The sequence below is a fragment of the Acinonyx jubatus genome, chromosome F2 (assembly GCF_027475565.1).
Source record: "Acinonyx jubatus isolate Ajub_Pintada_27869175 chromosome F2, VMU_Ajub_asm_v1.0, whole genome shotgun sequence".
NCBI lineage: Eukaryota > Metazoa > Chordata > Mammalia > Carnivora > Felidae > Acinonyx > Acinonyx jubatus.
The window spans coordinates 37,616,556-37,637,790 of NC_069394.1; the positions used below are offsets into that span (position 1 = coordinate 37,616,556).

The 21,235-nt window shown below is 35.0% G+C and overlaps 1 protein-coding gene across 12 annotated transcripts in view; it reads right to left on the reverse strand.

Moving 5' to 3' along the window:
* Nucleotides 1-21,235, reverse strand: part of VPS13B (vacuolar protein sorting 13 homolog B) — a 794,855-nt gene that overhangs the window by 531,599 nt on the left and 242,021 nt on the right. For 11 of the 12 annotated variants that reach the window (XR_008292721.1, XM_053208413.1, XM_053208414.1 and 8 more), the window contains exon 19: nt 20,205-20,378. Coding sequence is in view for 11 of the 12 variants with exons in the window: in XM_053208413.1 (XP_053064388.1) it covers nt 20,205-20,378 (174 nt within the window). In the remaining variant the exon portion in view is untranslated. Of the gene's footprint in view, nt 1-322; nt 11,934-20,204; nt 20,379-21,235 lie in introns of those variants that run through there. The other variant, XM_053208420.1, reaches the window with a different exon arrangement.

The window sequence follows — 21,235 nt, forward strand, 5'->3', positions numbered from 1 at the left end:
ATATAAATAAACATTAAAAAAAACCTAATCAATCCATACAACAGTTTTTTCCAAAAACCCATTTCTTAGATTTATAACAATAAAAATGGCTAGATCTTACCCCCAAAAAAGTTACAAACACAATTACAAGTTTATTAAAAATTTATAGGTACTAGAACAACATGTGCTTTTCATGTTTCTGACCTGGTCTGGCACAGAAATGCTATGTACAGATGTAATACCTAAAAACATAATTAAGAGAGTCACAAAAAAGTCAAGTAAACCAATTATAAACGCATTTGTAATGTTAATAATTATTTACATTATATACATGTTTTGTTGCTTTGATTTTGACATGATTTATGACCATTCAGATTCATTCCTTCAAATTCAGAACAGATCTCTTCTGATCATAAACTAATACTTAAATTTTTTTAATAACACATTTCAAAACATACTTATTACCTCTTTTCCAGTTATATTGCTCAGAAGCATTTTGTTAGTCTGTAAAGTTATTATATAAGTAAATAATTATCATATGTATTAACAATGTATTATTTTCGGATATATCTCCATAACTCTTTTCTACTGCTTAGTTATTATTGCTCCATGTTCTTCTCAGTATGGCACCAGCATAATGGCTCTAAGTTTAGGAACATCAATTGTTTGTCAATGAGAATGATATCTTATACTTTTTTTTTTTTTTTTAGAGAGCAAGAGAGCAAGCATGAGTGGAGGAGAAGGGCAGAGAGAACAAGAACCCCAAGCAGGCTCCGTGCTCAACACGGAGCACAGTGCGGGTCTCGATTCCACAGCTCTGGGATCGTGACTGAAGCTGAAATCAAGAATTGGATGCTCAGCCAGCTGAGTCACCTAGGTGGCCCAATATCTTACACTTTTTCATCATGACAAATATTTTAACATTCGACTTAAAAATACAAACTAGTCAAACATAGTATCTTCAATATTGCCTTAGAGCCATCAACTCAGCCACATGGTGCTTTCCTCAGTTGTACTTCCATGTGTTGGATACTATCATAACACACCAACTTTGTTAGAATAATAATTTTACTTTCATCAGTTTAAACAACACTGTAATAAATAATAACAATAAGCAAATTCCCTTGGTTTGTAACATAAGTAGTGACCTCTTTAAAGTGGAGTCTTTATATAATGGATAGTCAACACAAAGGTATTCAGTGCCTGGTATCAAATCATTTAATAAATTAAGAAACACTGAACATGAGATCAAGTAATTTACACAAAGATTGGGTTCCCAAGCTAGACCTGGAATTTATGAGTAACAGCCTGAGAGTTACAGATACATTTTTTCATATAACATTCATCTTTTCTTAGCGATGCTCTATCACTCCATGATATTTCCTAATTCTCTTTGGACTTAACATCAAAATGGTAACGGAAAGGAGATGATCAAGAAACACAATAATTATTAACAGTTTTGTTTATAATTAATTGTGATTCAAATACACAGACTGTATTTTAGGAAAAAATGTAAAAATTCTACACACAAAGGATATAATACATAAAATTTACCCCAGAACAGCAAATATGTGGAGCGTATTTTGTTACTCTTAAACACAAACACCTTTTAGACTTCACTTAAAGTAAATAAACTAATCACTATTAATATATATAAATGAGTTTGTATTTTTAGGAATCTGAGTATATGTGACAAACATATAAGCAAAGTATAATCATCTAGGTCTACGTGTTTAATTTTTAGAAATTTTAAATGCACAGTATCTAAATACGATCTTTTAAGCTACAAACTTCAGAGGCTTACTTCAGAGGCTATAGTCATTAAAAGTAATGGATAAAGTTGGTCAGTAATTAAATTGATCACATCTCCCTGAAGGCCAAAAACCTAATGGATGACAACAGAGCTCAACATTTTCCAGCTGCTAAGGAGTAAAGGCTTTCAACATTTGGATGTATGCAGGCATCTTATTTTCCCAGGATTTCAAAGTCCACATGCAGGCTGCTGTTCGGCTATAATAAATGAGTAATTCAAGTAGGGCATGACTGCTTCTTGTATTAACTTGATAAAGATGTTTCACTCCAAATGCATCAACAGTTGTGTTAAGTCATCCCTTTCACAGGCTGAGACTTACTTATGCTATGCTTTGTTAACAATGAATCCAATAATAAAAAAAAAAAAGGTTTATTAACGTCTGCATTTGTTTTTCTAAGGCTAAAAATCAAGTTGTACTTAATAATTAACTCCAAGCTAAACCACATAAAAACTAAATACAATCTAATGGTCCCAATACTTATTTTAATTTTAAAGCTTTGTCTCAGAAAACAAAAGCAGTACTAACAAGTACACCAAATATTTTTTATTTTACAATCACATTATAAAATAGAAACATTTTAAATACAATGTTTTGATTATAGTTACCTGAATATACTAAAATACTTTAGAAAGAAAATTGCTTTACCATAAATATGTACTAAACACTTTCTAACAGTAATTACACATTCTACACTTCTATAAAAATAGGGACTGGGGCGCCTGGGCGGCTCACTCAGTTAAGCGTCTGACTTCGGCTCAGGTCATGATCTCCCAGGTTGTGAGTTCAAGCCCCACGTCGGGCTTTGTGCTGACAGCTAAGAGCCTGGAGCCTGCTTCGGATTCTGTGCCCCACTCTCTCTCTGTCCCTCCTCTATTCACACACACTCTTTCTCTCAAAAATAAATAAACATTATAATTGTTTTTTAATTTTTAAAAAAAGAGGGACTTAAACTAATAATTACCAAACATTTAAAACAAAAGATAGGACAATTAAAATACTTGTAATGCTTAAACAATTTTCAACTCATATGCAGTCTTCTATTATTCCAGACATAAATATCAATCCCTCTTTGAGAACCCTTTGCTAATATGATTAAATCCTTCATTCTTGATTCAAATTAATGCCTCTCCTCTATTTTCAGATAGTACTTTTCACCCAATCAGTTGCAGCATTAGTTGAGCTTGTTTTTAGAATTAGCTGTATGTGTATACAACTTAATAGAGCTCTACTGAATACCTTTTTTTTTAATGTTTATTTCTGAAAGAGAGAGAGTGTGCACACAAGTGGGGGAGGAGCAGAGAGGGAGACACAGAATCCAAAGCCGTCTCCATGACCTGAGCTCTCAGCACAGAGCCCAACAAGGGGCTCAAATCCACAAACTAAGAGATCATGACCTGAGCCAAAGTCAGATACTTAACCAACTGAGGAACCCAGGTGCCCCAGTGAATACCTTTTTTATCAGTCTCTAACACTGTCGTGCATGCAGCTAGTAGCCATAAACTGAATAATCAATGATTTAGGGTCGGTCCGATTTTCTCCATAGTCTTTGCTCTTTCATATAATGGTTAAGAGTATGATTTTTAGAGTCAAACTGCTTAGGGCTCTACTTAAAATGCTTGGAATACCTAGCACATAGGAAGAACTAGCACAATATTAATATTATACCAATTGCCTCTATCACCCTAAATAAAACCTGCTTTTTGTTCCTTCATTCCTCATCTCAGTGAAAGGTGCCCTACTGAGTACCCAGCTCTCTAAAGTAGAACACTGGGGGGTTGCCTACTGTGTGCCCTTTCCCTTAGCCTTCATCTTCAATTAACTATCAACTCCTACTGATTCCAACACATTAAAATCTCAAAAATGTAACTCTCTTCATTGACATTATCCTTTTCTTCATTCCAACATTCTCCTACTTGATCTCCCTGCCTCCTGGCTTTTACCCTCACCCAGCCTGCTCCCTAAGTTGATTTCTAAAGCATAAATATGACTTTAAAAAGTTGCAATTGCTCCCTTTAGCCTTCAGTCCAAAACCTTTAAAATGGTTTTCAAGGCCTTTCATAACCTAATCGGGCATTAACTCTTATCATGCTCCTGTTCCATTCTAAGCTGCCATTCCAGGGAACTTAGTTGCATTTTCCTGAAACCTAAAGCATTATTTCTCCTCTAGCTCATAATTAACGTCTCATCTTGGACATGACTGATTCCAGGAAATTTTTCCCAAGTCTAAGTAAAGACTTCCTTCAATGTGAATTCACACTACTTTGTTTTATAACAATGTTTAAACTATCTTTTAATTATATGCTTTATCTATAAATCTCCCTCAATGAACTATAAGTTCATTAGTCTTTTTCATCCTCATATCCTAAGGTTCCAGTACAAAGTAAATACATGCAGAATGAGTGAAGATAACTACTTAGTTACCTGAAAAGGGCCATTTAAATGAATATACATAATAAAAAGAACATAGGACAAGAAGACAGTCTGTCTGATCTCTTCCACTCACTACCTATTTGACCCTGGGGATATCTGACCACCTGAAAAATGTTTGCTTTATTTTCTATGGACTAGAAATGATCTTCAAAGTTCCTCTCCCTTAAAATATATGCATTTACACAGGATTAGTAATTAAAATCTTATTTTAAAGTTAACTGGCAATTAATGATTTAATAATATCAAACTGAATTAAGAAAAAAAACCTCCTACCCAGTAAACTCTAGTTTAACGTTGTCTATTTTTCCTTCCTTCTCCATTCAGTGGCTGCCTATCACCCTGTCAGTTTTAGGCCCATCACTACCTTTCCTCCCCCCCCAAAGAGTATTATTCACCAAGCTGTGCCTGCCTTTCATCAATTATAACTTATTATCTCATAAAATTTCATGCTCACATATTGGAGTGATGAGGGAGCAAAAGGCAAGCTGAAGGCAAAGCACAAGGGAGTATACCCCACTCCCCCCCAGGTGGGATAGGTGTGATATTCCTCAGGCATTCCTGGCTGCTCAAGGACACAAGAAAGGACAGAAAACAAATGGTTAAACTGATAAAGTCTCCATCAGTTTACAAATATCTTGTAAATTATAAGAAAAAGGCAATCTTCTCAATAGCCTAATCTCCAGAAACCAATAGACAGACTCAGTTTTCTGGAACCCCAGTATCACCCTCCCCTCCATGTGATGTTGGGAACAAAGGCAAGAAGGAAATGGCAGGTAAAATTGTATGGAAACCAATTTGACAATAAATTTCATAAATAAATAAATAAATAAATAAATAAATAAATAAATAAATAAATAAAAATTTCCTTATGGCCTGCAGCCCTCTGACCAGTACTTGAGGCAAAGGCAGGGTTAAACATTTCTCTAGGAACCCCCTATAACTTAATGTTAACGTTTTGACAGAGGGAAAAACAACAACTTAGCTTGACAAGAGCTAGGCCTTCAGTAATCTTTGAGTCTTCAGCAAGAAGTTTGGAAACTTTCCTTTTGACTTTATCTCCCCCAAGTCCATGGTATCTAACCAGTTACCCTTCACAACCCCAGAGCAGCTGTTCCTGCCCACAGATCCCATACCTGTACTTTAATAAAATCACCTTTTTGCATCAAAGACATCTTCAAGAATTCTTTCTTAGCCGTCAGCTCCCAACTCCACAAACCCCACCATCACCCCAAAACCTCATCAGGAGCATACTGAAATTCCTGACTTTTCTTTTTCCTGTCACTTCCTATCCAGACTCTCCAAGAAAATGTTCTACTCTCTACTGGAGTCCAGAATTAATCCTAATCATAAATAATAATCATAAGTAACATGTTAAGTGGGAAAAAAAAGAACAAGAAAACTACAGTTAATCCCTGAACAACAGGTTTGTACTATGCAAATCTATTTACATGTATTTTTTTTGACAAATACAACCCATAAAAGAATTTTCTTCTCCTTTTGATCTTAGTAACATTTTCTTTTCTCTAGCCTACTTTATTATAAAAATATATGTAACACACAAAGTGTATGTTAACCAACTCTCTGTTATCAGTAAGGTTTCCAGTGAAAAGCAGGCTATTATCAGTAGTTAAGTTTTGGGGGAGTCAAAAGTTATACATGGATTTTCAGCTATGTGGGGAATCAGTGTCCCTAACCCCTGTATTATTCAAGGGTCAGCTATACTTGGAAATGAGGGTAAAAACAATAAAAAACAATACTGCTATCAACTTCTGATGTCACAGAAATGTCAGTAAATATCTTTAAATGTCTCTAAAAGCACCTTTTTACTGGGTGCTTGGGTGGCTCAGTCGGTTAAATGTCCAAGTCTTGATTTTGGCTCAGCTAATGATTCAGGGTTTGTAAGTTCAAGGCCTACATGCAGTTCCGTGCTGACAGTGCAGAGCCTGCTTAGGATTTTCTCTCTCACCCTCTTTCTCTGCCCCTCCCCTCCTTGCTCTCTCTCAAAATAAATAAACTTTCAAAAAAATTTTTAATAAAAATATCTTTTTACAATTCCATTCTCCTAAGTCAACTTTTACCTTAAATAGAATAATTTTAAGTATTAAGTTTACTGATTTATTTTTTCAATAAAGTACTATCTAAAGTATTGACTACTAGTTTTCATTAAAAGTTTAGAATATCTCAACTTCATTGTTGAGTTTAACAACAACAACCAAAAAATTCGGGGTGCCTGGGTGGTTCAGTCAGTTAAGTGTCCATCTCTTGATTTCTGCTCAGGTCATGATCTCACAGTCTGTGAGCTAGAGCCCCTTGTCAGGCTCTGCTTAGGATTCTCTCTCTCCCTGACTCTCTGCCCTGCCACTGTTTGTACTCTATGTCTCTCAAAATAAATAAGGAAACATTAAAAAAAAAAAATCTTAGTTGGCTTTGGATTTTAACCATGACAATTCTTTGTTCTTACATAAAAATGCATTCAAATATTTTAAAGAGGTAACTTTCAAGTAAATACTTAAATCAAAACTCACTGAAGGTTTGGTATTGTACTATCCCAGAGAGTTGAGTAATGATAAAATTTCAACTATATTTAAAGAAAAAATATATTTTAATTATAAATAGAAAACAAATTATAGGAAAAATTAAGTGATTTTAAACATTTTAGTCACTAGACTAAAACTATTTAAGGTGAAATGCAAATTATACTGTCTTGAAATCTGGTATTTTATTCAGATATACACTAAAACCCTCAAGGCTTTTTTTAAATTTATGTATTTATTTATGAGAGAGAGAGAGAGAGAGGGAGGAAGGGAGAGAGAGAGAGAGAGAGAGAGAGAGAGAGAGAGAAAATGAATGAGCGGGGGAAAGGGCAGAGAGAGAGGGAGACACAGAATTCAAAGCAGGCTCCAGGCTCTGAGCTGTCAGCACAGAGCCTGACATAGGACTCGAACTTACCAAGGGTGAGATCATGACCTGAGCTGAAGTCGGATGTTTAAGCGACTGAGCCACCCAGGAGCCCCCACAAAACCTAAAACTAAACCGTAGGGGCGCCTGGGTGGCTCAGCCAGTTGAGCGTCCGACTTCAGCTCAGGTCATGATCTCGCAGTCCGTGAGTTCGAGCCCTGCGTTGGGCCCTGTGCTGACAGCTGGGAGCCTGGAGCCTGCTTCGGATTCTGTGTCTCCCTCTCTCTCTGGCCCTCCCCCGCTCATGTTCTGTCTCTCTCACTCTCAAAAATGGTTAAAAAAGAAAAAAATGAACTGTATATGCTGTGGATTTCAGGGCACATAGGTGCTTTCAAATTTAAACTTTATTTAAATATTAAAGTTTATATATAAAAATTAATGTGCAAGAATGCATACTTTAAGCAAAACAATAATAATGAACAACTCAGTTGTAAATAAGTGCTTTGGAAAATAAGTATTTTAAAATATTTATGTTTGCAAAAATACATCAACTATCATAGAAGAATACAAATATGAATGAGAAAGGATTCAGAATCACATCAAGCAGCAAGCATTGACAGTCACAAAATTTAGCAATTTTTCTATGAACATAATACATGAGTGTGTGTGTATGTATGTGTATCGGGGGGAGTATTTAAAACTAAATTTATCATATGTAGGTTTATATTTTTATAAGCTTTTAATTATGAATACTTTCTATGTATTTTCTATTGGCTGATTTAAAAAATGTTCTTCTATGGATACACTCTATTTTATAATTTGCCTACTACTGGACCACAAAGATGACCTATGATTATTATAAATAAGCTGACATGAATACCCTTAAGTTTTAAATACAATTCTTTAAACGGATCTTGGATTAGTCCCTTATAGTCTGGAAATGGATTATGAGAAATGACCACTCTTAAGTTCCTTAATAAATTTTTTTAAATTGATTTCCAGAGAATCTGTACCAATTCACAGTCCTTCCAGACCTTTATGAAAGTATTCATCTCATCAATTTTTCAGTTTTCAGTTTTACAATTTATCAAATACCAATTTCACAGGTTAAATAGTGTTCCTTTTTAAATATCTATTTCTTTAGTTATTAGTTTCAAGGTTTTCATGTGTTTATCATTTGTGTCTTACTCTTGTCTCCTTTGGACATTTTGCTGTGGTGAATTTCTATTTTTGTTTTTGTAATTTATCTGTAATTGAGCTCTGCACAACTTTGTGTAGTATACTCTTACAAATACTTTCACATTATTTCAGAATTCTATCTGGTCAGTGGAAAAAAAATCACAAAAGACATAATTTTTACATTTGAAGAGGCCCCTTCTAGCTTCGATAACACTACATAGAACACTTAATTCTCATAAGCAAAATGCAATATAACAAATTAGCAAATAAAATTAAAATGTTAAAATCGAGAATGTTACCTCTGTGAAGTTAGGGAACTCCTCCTTCTTATACACACACACACACACACACACACACACACACACACACCCCTATACCTAAAGCAGTACCTGACACAGAGTACATATTCAAATATTTTCTGTATGAATACTTTCCACGGAGAAGCTTTTTAATAAATTAGAACACATTATTTACTTAAAAATCAGTTTAGAACATTTTATTTACTTAAAAACGAAACGCCTTTTTTTCTAGAAAGTTGTAGGTATTGACAAAGCACCTGGCTGAAGAGACCTTTATACGACAAGATTTCAAAAGTTAACTCAAGTATAGTCTACAGAATTAGCCCACAATTATTCAACAATCACTACTTTTGAACATGAGGAAACTGTTACTTCATCACTGCCCTCTGCCGGTGGCATTATTTCCCTTTAATTTTCCCTCCATGTATTGAATCTCTGCCTCACAAAATTACTTTTGACCTGCCTCTATATTTAAACCACCCACAGCTAAAAATAGCCTAGCCATCTGGAATTTAGTAAGGCTTGTAGGAAAAAACTTGTGCTTCAATGAAAAGCTTTGCATTGTTTTGAGTACACTCCTCCAGGTTATCTGAGTCTGATTCTATGGAGACTCTGCAGATTTCAGTGCCTTTGAGCTTTCTTACAAATCTGTACCTTGTACATAACTGGTAACAACGCAAAATAATTATTGACTATAGATGTAAATAAATTCTGTCAGGTAGAAGTTCAATAGACCGCCCTTCCCCACTATGGAAGAAGCTGGTTTTGTGTCCATTTCCAAATTTATTGCAGCATTACTGATCTATAAATGTCTGGGTTTTTTTTTTTAATTCTCCTTGATCTGGTTGTAACATGTACCTGGTTCTTTCATTGATAATGATGCTAGTAATCTTTAACATTTGTCTATTTCATATCTATACAAGGGTCATGACTGTACTTTCTTTTCCCCATTATTCTTTAACAGGCTGAAGCTGGACTATATCCACCCCAACCCCCGCCACCACCATCCACAGACCAATTTAGCAATAAAATGATGTGGGCCTGTAGATAATAAGGCTATCCCCAAATGGCAAAAAATCATTGCCTTTGAACTATCCTGTATGTACCAAATACGTATCATGTACTTGTCATGATCACTGCCCTTAGGAGTGCCAAGTTTCTCATGAGGAAGGAATCCTATAAATAGTTAGGTCTGTTTGTCATGTGATATGTATGGTCCAAGTGCTACTTAGAAGGGAGTTCTTGATTGGGAAGAGAGAAAGTAAAGGCGAAGAATAAAGGCTAATGTCAGAGGAAGGTGAAAAAAAAAAAGTCTCCCAAAAAAGTGCTTAAACTCTCGTACATTAATGGATAGCTGACTTTCATCATTTATTCACAAAACAAAGCAATGGCATAAGGATGATTCCTGTGTATACTGTATTGACTAGAAGAAATGCAAAAGCCATCTGTAGAATCAATCTTGTTCTAGAAGGGGTGAGACAAACAGGGAAGAGTCAGGTAGTAAACACTGGTGTGAATTTCACTTCTAAGTGTTTCATAAGTCAATTCCTACTGGTTTACTAAGGCTTCTATTCTTTTTTGGCCAACATGGCAACAACCATACAGCCAACTTTAAATCTGGATAGGAAATGCAAAAACAAAAATTCACTTTGAAAACATATCATATTCTAAAATATAAACTAAAATGATAATGTTATCTTTTTGATTCATATAAAAATATACAAAACAGGGGCGGTGCCTGGGTGGCTCAGTAGGCTGAGCATCTGACTCTTGATTTCAGCTCAGGTCATGATCTCATAGTTTGTGGGATTGAGTGCAGGCTCAGGGCTGAACTGGAAGCCTACTTGGGATTCTCTCCCTCTCTCTCTCTGCCCTTCCCCTGCTCGCACTCGTTCACTCTCTCAAAATAAATGAACTTTAAAACATATATATAAACAAAACGTTACACATTTTAACTTTTTTAATGTTTATTTAATTTTGAGAAAGAGAGAGCGAGCGCGCACATAGAGGAGGGGCAGAGAGAGAGGGAGACACAGAATCTGAAGCAGGCTCCAGGATCTGAGCTGTCAGCACAGAGCATGACGTGAGGCTCGAACTCACAAGCTGCGAGTCATGACCTGAGCTAAGTCAGATGCTTAACGAACTGAACCACCCAGGCACCCCCAAAACATTACACATTTAATGGTGATATTTGCTTGAAGTCCATTCAATCTGAAACACCTCTTGTATAGCAATTTACTATGAAGCTACTACTTCTTTACTTTGCCACTTTTTTTTACTATAGAGGCAGTAAAAAATGCAAAATTTTGACCTTGTGCTGTAAATGAAGGAAACAACTGGTCACTAACAGTCTTAAGAGGTATCTCCCATTGGCTTGCCTCCAGAATCTGGGACCTTTCAAAGAAACAAAGTAATTTCCTGCTGCTATTGAGGCTGTTCCTGTCTCCTAGCATCATGGCATCCAGGAAATATTTCAATCAGGGAGAAGGTTAGATTCTGAGGCACAATAAAGGATTCACTCCCAGCTTCAGAACTGCACACACACAGGCTTACAGCAAAGAAAATTTTTAAATGAATAGTCATCAGTTGGATGTAGACAACAAGGTGGGAAAGAAGACCCAAGAGAAAAAAACCTTAAGTTTTGAAGGAAAACATGATTAAAACAGGGTACTTTCTAGACACAGTAATACCATGAAATATGTATCAGCTCTAATATATATATATATATATGTTTTAAATATATTTGGAAATTCCCTTGATTACTAGCTGAGACAGAAATTTACATTTCTTCTACCTGAAAACATTGTGTTGTGCTATTACAAGATATCACTTAAACTTTTCGAAAAATAATTATGGTCAAAACGCATTTGGCAAATACTTTAGCAAATCTTTCATTGTGTGTGTGTACATGTACGTCTAAATGGGAAAAAAAAACTTCAGTAATTAGTAGGATAAAAAAATTCTCTACGACACAAATGCAACATTCTCAAAAGGCTGTGTCCTGGTAACTATCATAATCCTTTACAAATTGTTTATAGTACGATTAAAAATCACTTTGCTCCTATATTCCCACAACTAGTTCGTATGGTAAAGAGATCAGTAAACTTACTTTTATGCGTAACATCTTTAACATTTGCTCCCCTTTCTGTGCTTGTGATTAAATGTAACATTTTGAAATCCCAAAGTTCTGAGAAAAACATAAATCCTTGTCTCACAGCTGCTGTTTGACTCTGGAAACACATGCATTTTCTTTTCAAGCATCTACCATCAAAACTCCCAAAGGGCTTGGACTGGAGAACACCTGCATCTCTTCATTTAGTTCCAATAACAGGGCCTAAACTCCAAAATTACAAAAATAGACGTTCTGTTCAGCTGTAGTTACATTTTGCCCCTAATTCCCGTGAACAAAAATGCTAGGAGCATGAAATCATTCAGGCAAGCTCTGTCATCAAGAGGATAAGATTTTTTGCACCAGAAGCCCAGTGGGAACATGATAGAAAACTGGCAACAATTACAGATAAAGTACATAGTAAAGTCCCTGGGGAGGAGAGAGGAAATGTAATAAGATAGATGGGTATAATTTTTACACATTTATGCCCAAACCACAAATGTGAATTGTCTTTAATTGCTACAATATATAAGCATTCTTACTCATGTGTCCTGTCAAAAATACTAAAAACATAACTTCAAGGCAATTCATTTAATTCTATATTATAAGGAGAATTTTTTGGAACAAAAAAACATTCCCCATAAATTAAATTTTACAATCTAAAGTACTGCCTCCATTTTAGAAACTCCTTAGCAATTCACATTCTAACCAACCAACTTGAATGGTGAAATAAGATTGTGTGTGTTTGCTGGTATGTTTTAATCAAGAAAGGAAACTACCCACCAATTTAACTGAATTTCCAGAGACAATAATTGTAATTGTGACTTTCTTTTCCAATAACAGTGATCAAAAGTTGCTTACATTTGATGGGTAAAATACAACTTTTAATACAGGACAACCTAGCAAAGTTGAAAACTTTGTGTTTATTTCTCAAACTGATTACACTGGGGAATAGGAACATTGGCTTAAACTATTATATTTAAATGACATTTTAGGACGAACACTTGTTTTTCATTATTTTAAAATAACATCATAATCACGTAATTCTAGTTTTCTAATCTTAGGAAGAAACGGTTTTTTTTTTTTTGCATTTTATATATAAAAGCAAAAACAGCATGTTCATCCTACTTGTACAAATAACTACAGTCAACCAGATACTGTCAAAGGTATCTTCTTTACTAACGGTGGGGCAAAATCAATTATATGAAATTTCACAGAAAAAAAGTGTGAAGTTCTTCATGTAAATTCATAAACTAACATAGATACATGAAATATGAAAAACTGTCTTAAAAGTAGTTTGTGTGAAGAATAATTCTTGTTTCCAGTGGCACATAAACTCAAAACAAATAGTAACTAAATAGAAGTTCACTACACCAATCTGGGAATATATTCTTCACTTTGTGCCTTGTGTTAAATTTTAAGAGAGACATTTTCAAACAAGTAGTGGAAGTAATCAGTGTGGCAATGAATCTCAACACAAATCATATGGGAAATGACTAAAATAAATTTATTATGTTTAGCCTGGACTATTAAGTTTGAAAAAAAAAGCTTTTATGGAACATCTACCATATGCAGGAGGAAAAAGAAGGAACAACTGAACTAGTGCTGAAATTTACAGCATTAAGAGGGAAAATAGTACCATTAATTGAAATAGTGAATAATGGAGTATGAAATGGGGTGGAGGGATTACATTGAGTTTAGTTTTAAATGTGTTAGGCACCATTAAAATATCCACAGGGAAATGGTCAAGAGATTGTTGAAATTTGGAGTCTGGATCTCAAAAGAAAAGATATAACATATGGTTGGTTGCTAAAAACAGTAGTATTGATTACAACATACAAGTTTAAAGGAGAGGACAGTAACAAAATCTCAGGAATGACGAAGGTATTAAGGAAAGAAACATACAGTAGTCCTCCCTTATCCATAGGTTCACCTTCCATAGTTTCAGTCACCCACGATCAACCACAGTCCAGAAGTAGATGATGCTCCTTCTGATACCCTCACAATGTCAACAGTAGCCTGATATCACAATGCCTGTATCATTCACCTCACTTTGTTTCATCCCATAGGCATTTTATCATCTTATATCGTAAGGGTGAGTACAGTACAATAAGATTTTCTGAGAATGAGACCATATTCGTAAAATTTGTATTACAGTATATTGCATAATTGCTCTATTTTATTATTACTGTTGTTAATCTATTATGCCTAATCATGACTTAAACTTTATCATATACCTATGTATAGGTAAACACATAGTATATATAGGATTCAGTATTATCTGCAGTTTCAGGCATCCACGGAGGGTCTTGGAACATATCCTCAGCAGATGAGGAGGGCTACCATATTTGAGGAGAGACACGAAGATGGTTCAACAACGAGAAACAAGAAACCACACTGCTCTGGTGTCAAGAATTGTGAGCCTAAGATTTTACCCTAACACAGTTATGAATGATGCAGAAGACAAGAGACTCCTGCGTCAAGATAAAGGATTTTATTATTCATGGCACAGCAAGCAGCACAACTTTCAACTCATTTGCATCAGTTCCCTCTGCCAAGTTTCACAGAGGTGACACCAAAGATGTATCCAGACTGAAGTCTGCACATGCAGAGCAATGCAGGATAAGAGATGAACAGTGAGTTGAAGAACCAAATCTTTTATAACGCACAGTTAACATACCCTCCTCACTGGCTGCAGAGGGACACTAAATCTATCTTTCCAAGGCTGTTGACTACACAAACATCCTTGAATAGACAGTCCAGAACAAAGGGCAATCAGTGCCACCATTCACAAGATATGCAAAAATCCAAAAGACCTACAGAGACTCATCTCCTAACACCTGGAGGCCAAGAAAGACTAAGGTTTCAACAGAAACGGTATGTCATAGGGTTAGTTCCAACAACTAAAGAGGATGAATACTTAGAGTGAGACATAAAGTAAAGAAAAATAAGTTTTGTCAGGTATATTTAAGGCTGGTATATTATTTCATGTCATAACACTAAAACTAGACCACGAAATAGAAGGTACAGTTCAACAGAGGATCTAATAATAATTAGAGCTGCCTAACAAAGAAAGATCTGGTAGATATTCTCTCCAGTGATAGATATGTACATAAGCAGAAGAAAAAGGAGGGAGAAACATAGGGAGAGAAAGAAGAAGGCTGTTAATATTTATTAACGGATTAACTACTTATCAAATACGCTCCTACACTTGACCATCTGTCATAAATGTTCATTTCTTCATTCATTCACCAAATGACTTCTCAAACCATTCCCTATGTCAGGCAATGTTAACTCCTAGAGACAAAATGATAAGCAACTAGTAACTAACTCTGTCCTCATGTAACTCACTGTCAAGTGGTGAAGAAAGATAGCATTCAAACCACCCAACTATGTAAATATATACTGTCATTAAGTGTTATGAAAGAGAAGTACAGTGGACTATAAAAATGAATGTAAGAGAGCTACTTAACTGAATTGGGTGGTGGGGAATGGGGGAAAGGAGTATCAGGGAAGACTTCTTGCAGAAGTAGTAGTTGCGCTATGATCTTAACACTGAGCTAGAATTAAACAGGTATAAGGTTAAAAGGGTAAGGTTAATTGTGAGGATCCCAAATAAGAAAGACAGCAATATCCAAAAGCACAGTCATTAGTGAGACACTCAAAGAAGGCCAAAAGACCTAGAGCACACAGAGAGAGGGAACCACACAAAAGTCCTAACATTGACTTAGAAATTGAAATGGAAGACCTCTAAGTTCCTTTGATTCTAAATTCATAGAGTACTTTGTAATCATTTTATGTTCTTAAATAGCAGACACCTCAAAACTTATTCTGACATTAATACCAAGATTAACAAGGACTCAAAACTTTTCAAGAAGCAGAACTGCAGGGCACCTGGGTGGCTCAGTCAGTTGGTTAAGCATCCAACTTAGGCTCAGGTCATAATCTCATGGTTCCTGAGTTTGAGCCCCACATGGGGCTCTGTGCTGACAGCTCAGAACCTGGACCCTGCTTCAGATCCTGTGTCTCCCTCTCTCTCTGCCCCTCCCCTGCTCACCCTCTGTCTCTCTCCCTCTCTCAAAAATAAACATTAAAAAATTTAAAAATTAAAAAAAAAAAAAACAGAACCTGCTATAAACCACAGGCAAAATACAGCATATGAAGAAGAGCCAGTGTACATTTAAAAGACAGGGGGAAAATGTTTAGAACCCATCTTCTTAAGATATTTTACATATATCAATATGGTCACCAAGTGTTTCTACCTCTGAAGGAGCCACAAAGCATCTTATTCCTCTACTTGATTCCTAGTACCTATACAAATATAAGAAAATGGAGTGTCATTAACCAGTTCCTGTGAATACTGACAATACAGAATGTGGGCTGACACAATGGACTCCCTCAAAAGCCTTCAGCTACTTCACTGCAATCAGTCAGTCAAGTAGAGACAGCAATTGGGGTGGGGGGGGGGGGCATATGCAAAGGGAGTTGCTGAGGCTTCAAAGACAAAGAAATGCTGTGTCATCATTAAAGTATGCCTCTTTTGACAGCGTTTACTTAGTATGAAATATGGAAGGAGCTCCTCAAAGTGAAGGACTTTTAAGGGTTAAGGTCTGCAGTGTTTAGTAATTTGGACTCTAAGGTTAAAAGACAAAATGATAAACAGCTTAGGACAGCGGGAAATGTTAAGTAGTTAGAAGCCCCAGATAAAGTTCACAGTCTGACCTGTTAAGCACTTGGACAACTTCTAGGTCTCTACATGCTTCTCTTAAGAAACAAATAACATTTGCTTTGCTGAAAACAAACCTGTTTTATAAACAAATAAAAAAATATATATGAAAGTTAATTTTAAATTGTAAAGTAACTATTTTTATAATGAGTTTTACTAATACCATTAGATTTCTTTCAGTCATATTAATACCTAATTCCCATTTCTAAAAAGCTGTCCATTCCCTCAGATTCTGAAATCTAAGTCAAAAAACTCTCTCTAGGTGCCTGGCTGGCTCAGTCAGAAAAGCAATAGCATTGATCTTGGGGTTGTAGGTCTGAGCCCCACATTGGGTGTAGACATCACTAAAAAGAATTCTGCCTCTTTATCCTAACCAACCTTCTCTCAAAACTCACTTTCTAAATTTTTTTATTGTTTTTTAAAATGTTTATTTGAGAGAGAGAAAGAGAGAGAGCGAGCGAGCGAGAGAGAGCACGCGTGCATGGGTGGGGGAGAGAGGGGGGACAGAGGATCTCAAGTGCGAAGAGGGCTCTGCTGACAGCTGAGGGCCCAATGTGGGGCTCGAACTCACGAACTGTGAGATCATGACCTGAGCCGAAGTTGGAAGCTCAACATACTGACTTTTATAATATATCCCAAACATTTGCTGGCCCCTAGTTTTAATCCCCACCTTCAATTTGGGAGCATATGCTAAGGGCAGTTGTCTTCCACACATGATGTTCAAAAGCCACTTAGAATGATCACCAGACACCACCAGAATACACATTTTGTCTCCCATCACCTGGCTGATACTTATGACTCCATTTTCAAATATTTTTCACTCAAATTCTATAAACCTATGGGAAACGTTCATTAACAACCTCACCTGGAAATCCGTGAAACAGCAAGGATTACTGTGCTTCCCTCTAATTATTCAACTAGAAGTATTTAACTATCCAGAATCTTTTTTTAAGAAACACTGTATTTTTATAATGAGTTTTACTAACACCGTAAGATTTCTTTCAGTCCTTTTTTACCTAATTATGGTATTAATTAATATTAATACCTAATTCTGACTCTGTGTCATTCCCCTTAGGTGCTCCGACCTCAAAAGCTAAAAGGTAAATGTAATCATCACTTACTTGTTCATTCATTCATTCATTCATTCATTAAATATCTGTTGACAGCCAACTATATGCAACATATTGTTCTAGCCACTAGGAATACAGTAGTAATCAAAACAGACAAAAACTCATGCCTAAATAAAGCATAAATTCTAAGAGCAGGAGAAAAATCAACAAGAGAAATCAGCAACATATATATTATGGTAAACTATGAAAAGTACTAAGAAAAAGTGAAGAGTAGAAAAATATGATGTGTGTGTGCCAGTGTGTACCTGCACCTGTGTTTTTAAGAGAGACAAAATTTGCATACAATGGCCATGAAAGTACTTGCTAAAAGGGTGATACTTAAGTAAATAAATTTTAAATGAAGAAATAATTTATTAACAATCCTTCAAGACTTTACTGAAGATTTGTCTACTCCTGAGTTATACATACACATACACATCTCCATCTCCAATTTAAATCTTGTTACAGGAACAAAAGATTAATCAATACTATTTTAAAACTAGCTTTAAAAAATAAGTCTTCTCATTACCATATCATAAATACCATTAATGTGGGTGGCAGTTCCAAGATGGATGACAAATTTAAATTTAAAAATACCCTAACTTAACTATGTAAGTAGTTTAAGTAAAAACACATTACACTTTAGGATTAAAACATACCCAAAAAAGTAATTTCAAAGCATCAAATACATAACCACATTAAAATTTTACACACAAAGCCAAAACATATCACTAAACATAATACTAATGTCGAAGATTAGGCAAAATCTCTTACAGCAAGAAAAAACATAAAACTTTACCGTAAAATATCATAGGTATAATTTTTTAAATCATAGTTTACTTTTAGGTCTAAATAAAAGGTTAGAAATGCAAATACATTTTTGTGACCCTAGAAATGTGTTTAAATTACAAAAAAAATAATATAAATATTGTCATGAGAAAGATCAGATTATAAGCTTAACTGATCAATTCTAACTGTGTATATGGCAAAACAAAAAACAAGAGGGTCCTCTCCAACTTAAGAATATGTGGTAGATTTAAATAAGTTAGCCCCTTCTTAGACATCAAAATTCTAACTGAATGGTCCAGTCATTTTAATAACATTTTAATAATGTAATGATTTGAGAACAAAATCTATCAAAAACTACTATATGGATAATTATTTTAAAAAGTTCACCAAGCAGCATATTCAAGGAACATGATTAAATACGCATTTTAAAAAGCATAATGTTTATTTAACTACCAATCCCTTTTCCCTAAAACAGAAGTAAATGACATAGGCTAAATTTGGCCCACCCCTTGTTTGTGTGAATAAAGTTTTATTGAAATACATTCCTATCCACTCATTTACATTTTGTGTACAGCTATTATTATGCTATAACAACAGAAGTCAATAGCCGAAACAGTGACAATATAGCCCACAAAGCCTAAAATATTATTTGGCTCTTTATTAAAATGTTTACCAGTCCCTGCCTTAAAAGATAGGTCAAATCTTTTATCCATATGCACAGTCTTAGTTGGGGTTGGGCCTCATCCTCACATTTTTCCTTTGGGTTCCATACCAACTTTCACCAGGCTGAAACTTCTTTTTGAGGACTACTGTCTTCAGAAGTATGCGGACAGAGGATTCTCTGACTCACTGTTGAATACTAATTTGCAGTTTCTAATGTGCATGCCACTCAGCTGGAAATGCTACTGTAACAAAATTCATCTTTCAAATATTTTTCATGTCCTTGTGCACTGCTTCTAATATTTGCCTCCATATACTCTGTCTAGTTAGTTAATTACAAATCTTTTCATAGTTTCTCCTTTCAACTCCGGGCAGCAATGCTTAACATTTTCTGTAAGTTGTAATACTTGTTAAATATTAAGACAGTTCTACTCTTTGGCAGCTATTTGAAAGCACTTCCTCACTAGCCATTTAATTTTTAATTGGCACCCCTTACCCTTTTAAGAAATCTGTATATAGCAATTTTATTTCTAAACTTTTTGACCACTTTGGCTTTACTAACCACATACTGACTAACCGAATTCATGGCTGATAATGGCCTCTACTTATCTTTTTTTAATCCTAGTCTTCATTGATCCTTCTGGTATCTCCTCTCAATAGAAGAGGCTTTGCTATATTCTGGGGTTGAATAAAATAAAATCAATTCCAGGCAAAATGTTACTAGAAAAAAAATATAACTCTAAGAAATAGTATATTGACCTCAGATTTTTTTTCTTGATTCCACTATCAACATCTCTTTCTTTCTGCAAAACTAGAGATAAGGCCCAAACCCCCAATTTTAATATGGCAAATGATGGGTCACAAAGTGATACTACCTCAAGGAAAAATATTTTGTTTCCAATGTTTTAAATTTTTTACTCTTTTCTACCTATTACATAATATGGTATGTTTTAAAACTCAGTTGGATTTAATAGATATGAATCCAAGATTGTCACAACCTACAAATGAAATTATTTCTCATATAAAATAAAATCATTAGTGTTTACAAACACATCATTTATCAAAAATGATACAAAAACACTTAAGTTTCAAAGAGCACAACCGCAGAGAGTATCCCAATGAACACAAATTGGTTAAAAGAAAAGTCCTTTTTAAAAGCCTTACTGGAAAAGGAAATGCAAAATAAGTAAATAATGATAAATTTGAACTCACCAGAATTATGGCAGTAGTCCATACACTGTGGAACTTGGACTGTGAAGGCTATCAAATCTGGAGCTAAGAGAGATTCTGGCTTTCTACTCTCATTGAGCCATTTGCTACTATGAAGGTCTTTAGTGTCAGAAGGACCCTGAAGCAATGGAATCAACTTCTCTTTTCCACTGTCACCTGAGTAGAAACATTAATGAAAAAATTCTTATATAAAAATATAGGAGTAGGGGTACCTGGGTGGCTCGGTCAATTAAGCATCCAACTCTTGATTTTGGCTCAGGTCATGATCTCAGGGTTCCTGAGTCCAAGCCCCACATCGGGCTCTGACAGCACAGAACCTGCTTGGGATTCTCTCCCGCTCCCTTTGCCCCTCTCATGCTCACACACACACTCTCATGTTCTCTCTCTCTCTAATAAACTTTAAAAAATATATATAGGAGTAGCTTGAGGATGCTTGATCTTAAAATATACTATCATAATATAACATTTCAGTTATATTTGGTCATTTTATCTATACATTTATGTTCTAAAAAGGACTAATAAAGTTAAAAGCACTTTTAACTCTACACCAAGTGTTAATATTTAGCTAATGAATGTAGAACATTTCAGATAAGACTATAGAAGGAAACAATTTGAACATACTGTATTCTAAATATCCAGTAAAATCTGTACCTCTTTTTAAACTTACCTAGAAATTTAGGTTGCACTAAAAAACTTAAATTACAAGTACTTTATGGAAAATATGAAATAAAGTATTGGCAGGATGAAAAACATTACAACCTTAAACTGAAAAACAGTTGTGTTATCTGTTTATTATACTAACATTTTAATTTAATTTTAAGTGTCATATATGTCTATACTTCCTATCCGCCCCCCCCCCCCCCAACAGTGTAAGAGTAAACTTAATTTTCTCCCTCCTAACCATTCTCCTAACTATGCAGGGGTTTTTTCCTTAAATAAAAATTAATTTATACAAATAAAAAAGTATCATCCTGGCACAATTAAAAAAAATTTAAGTAAAAATAAAAATTTAA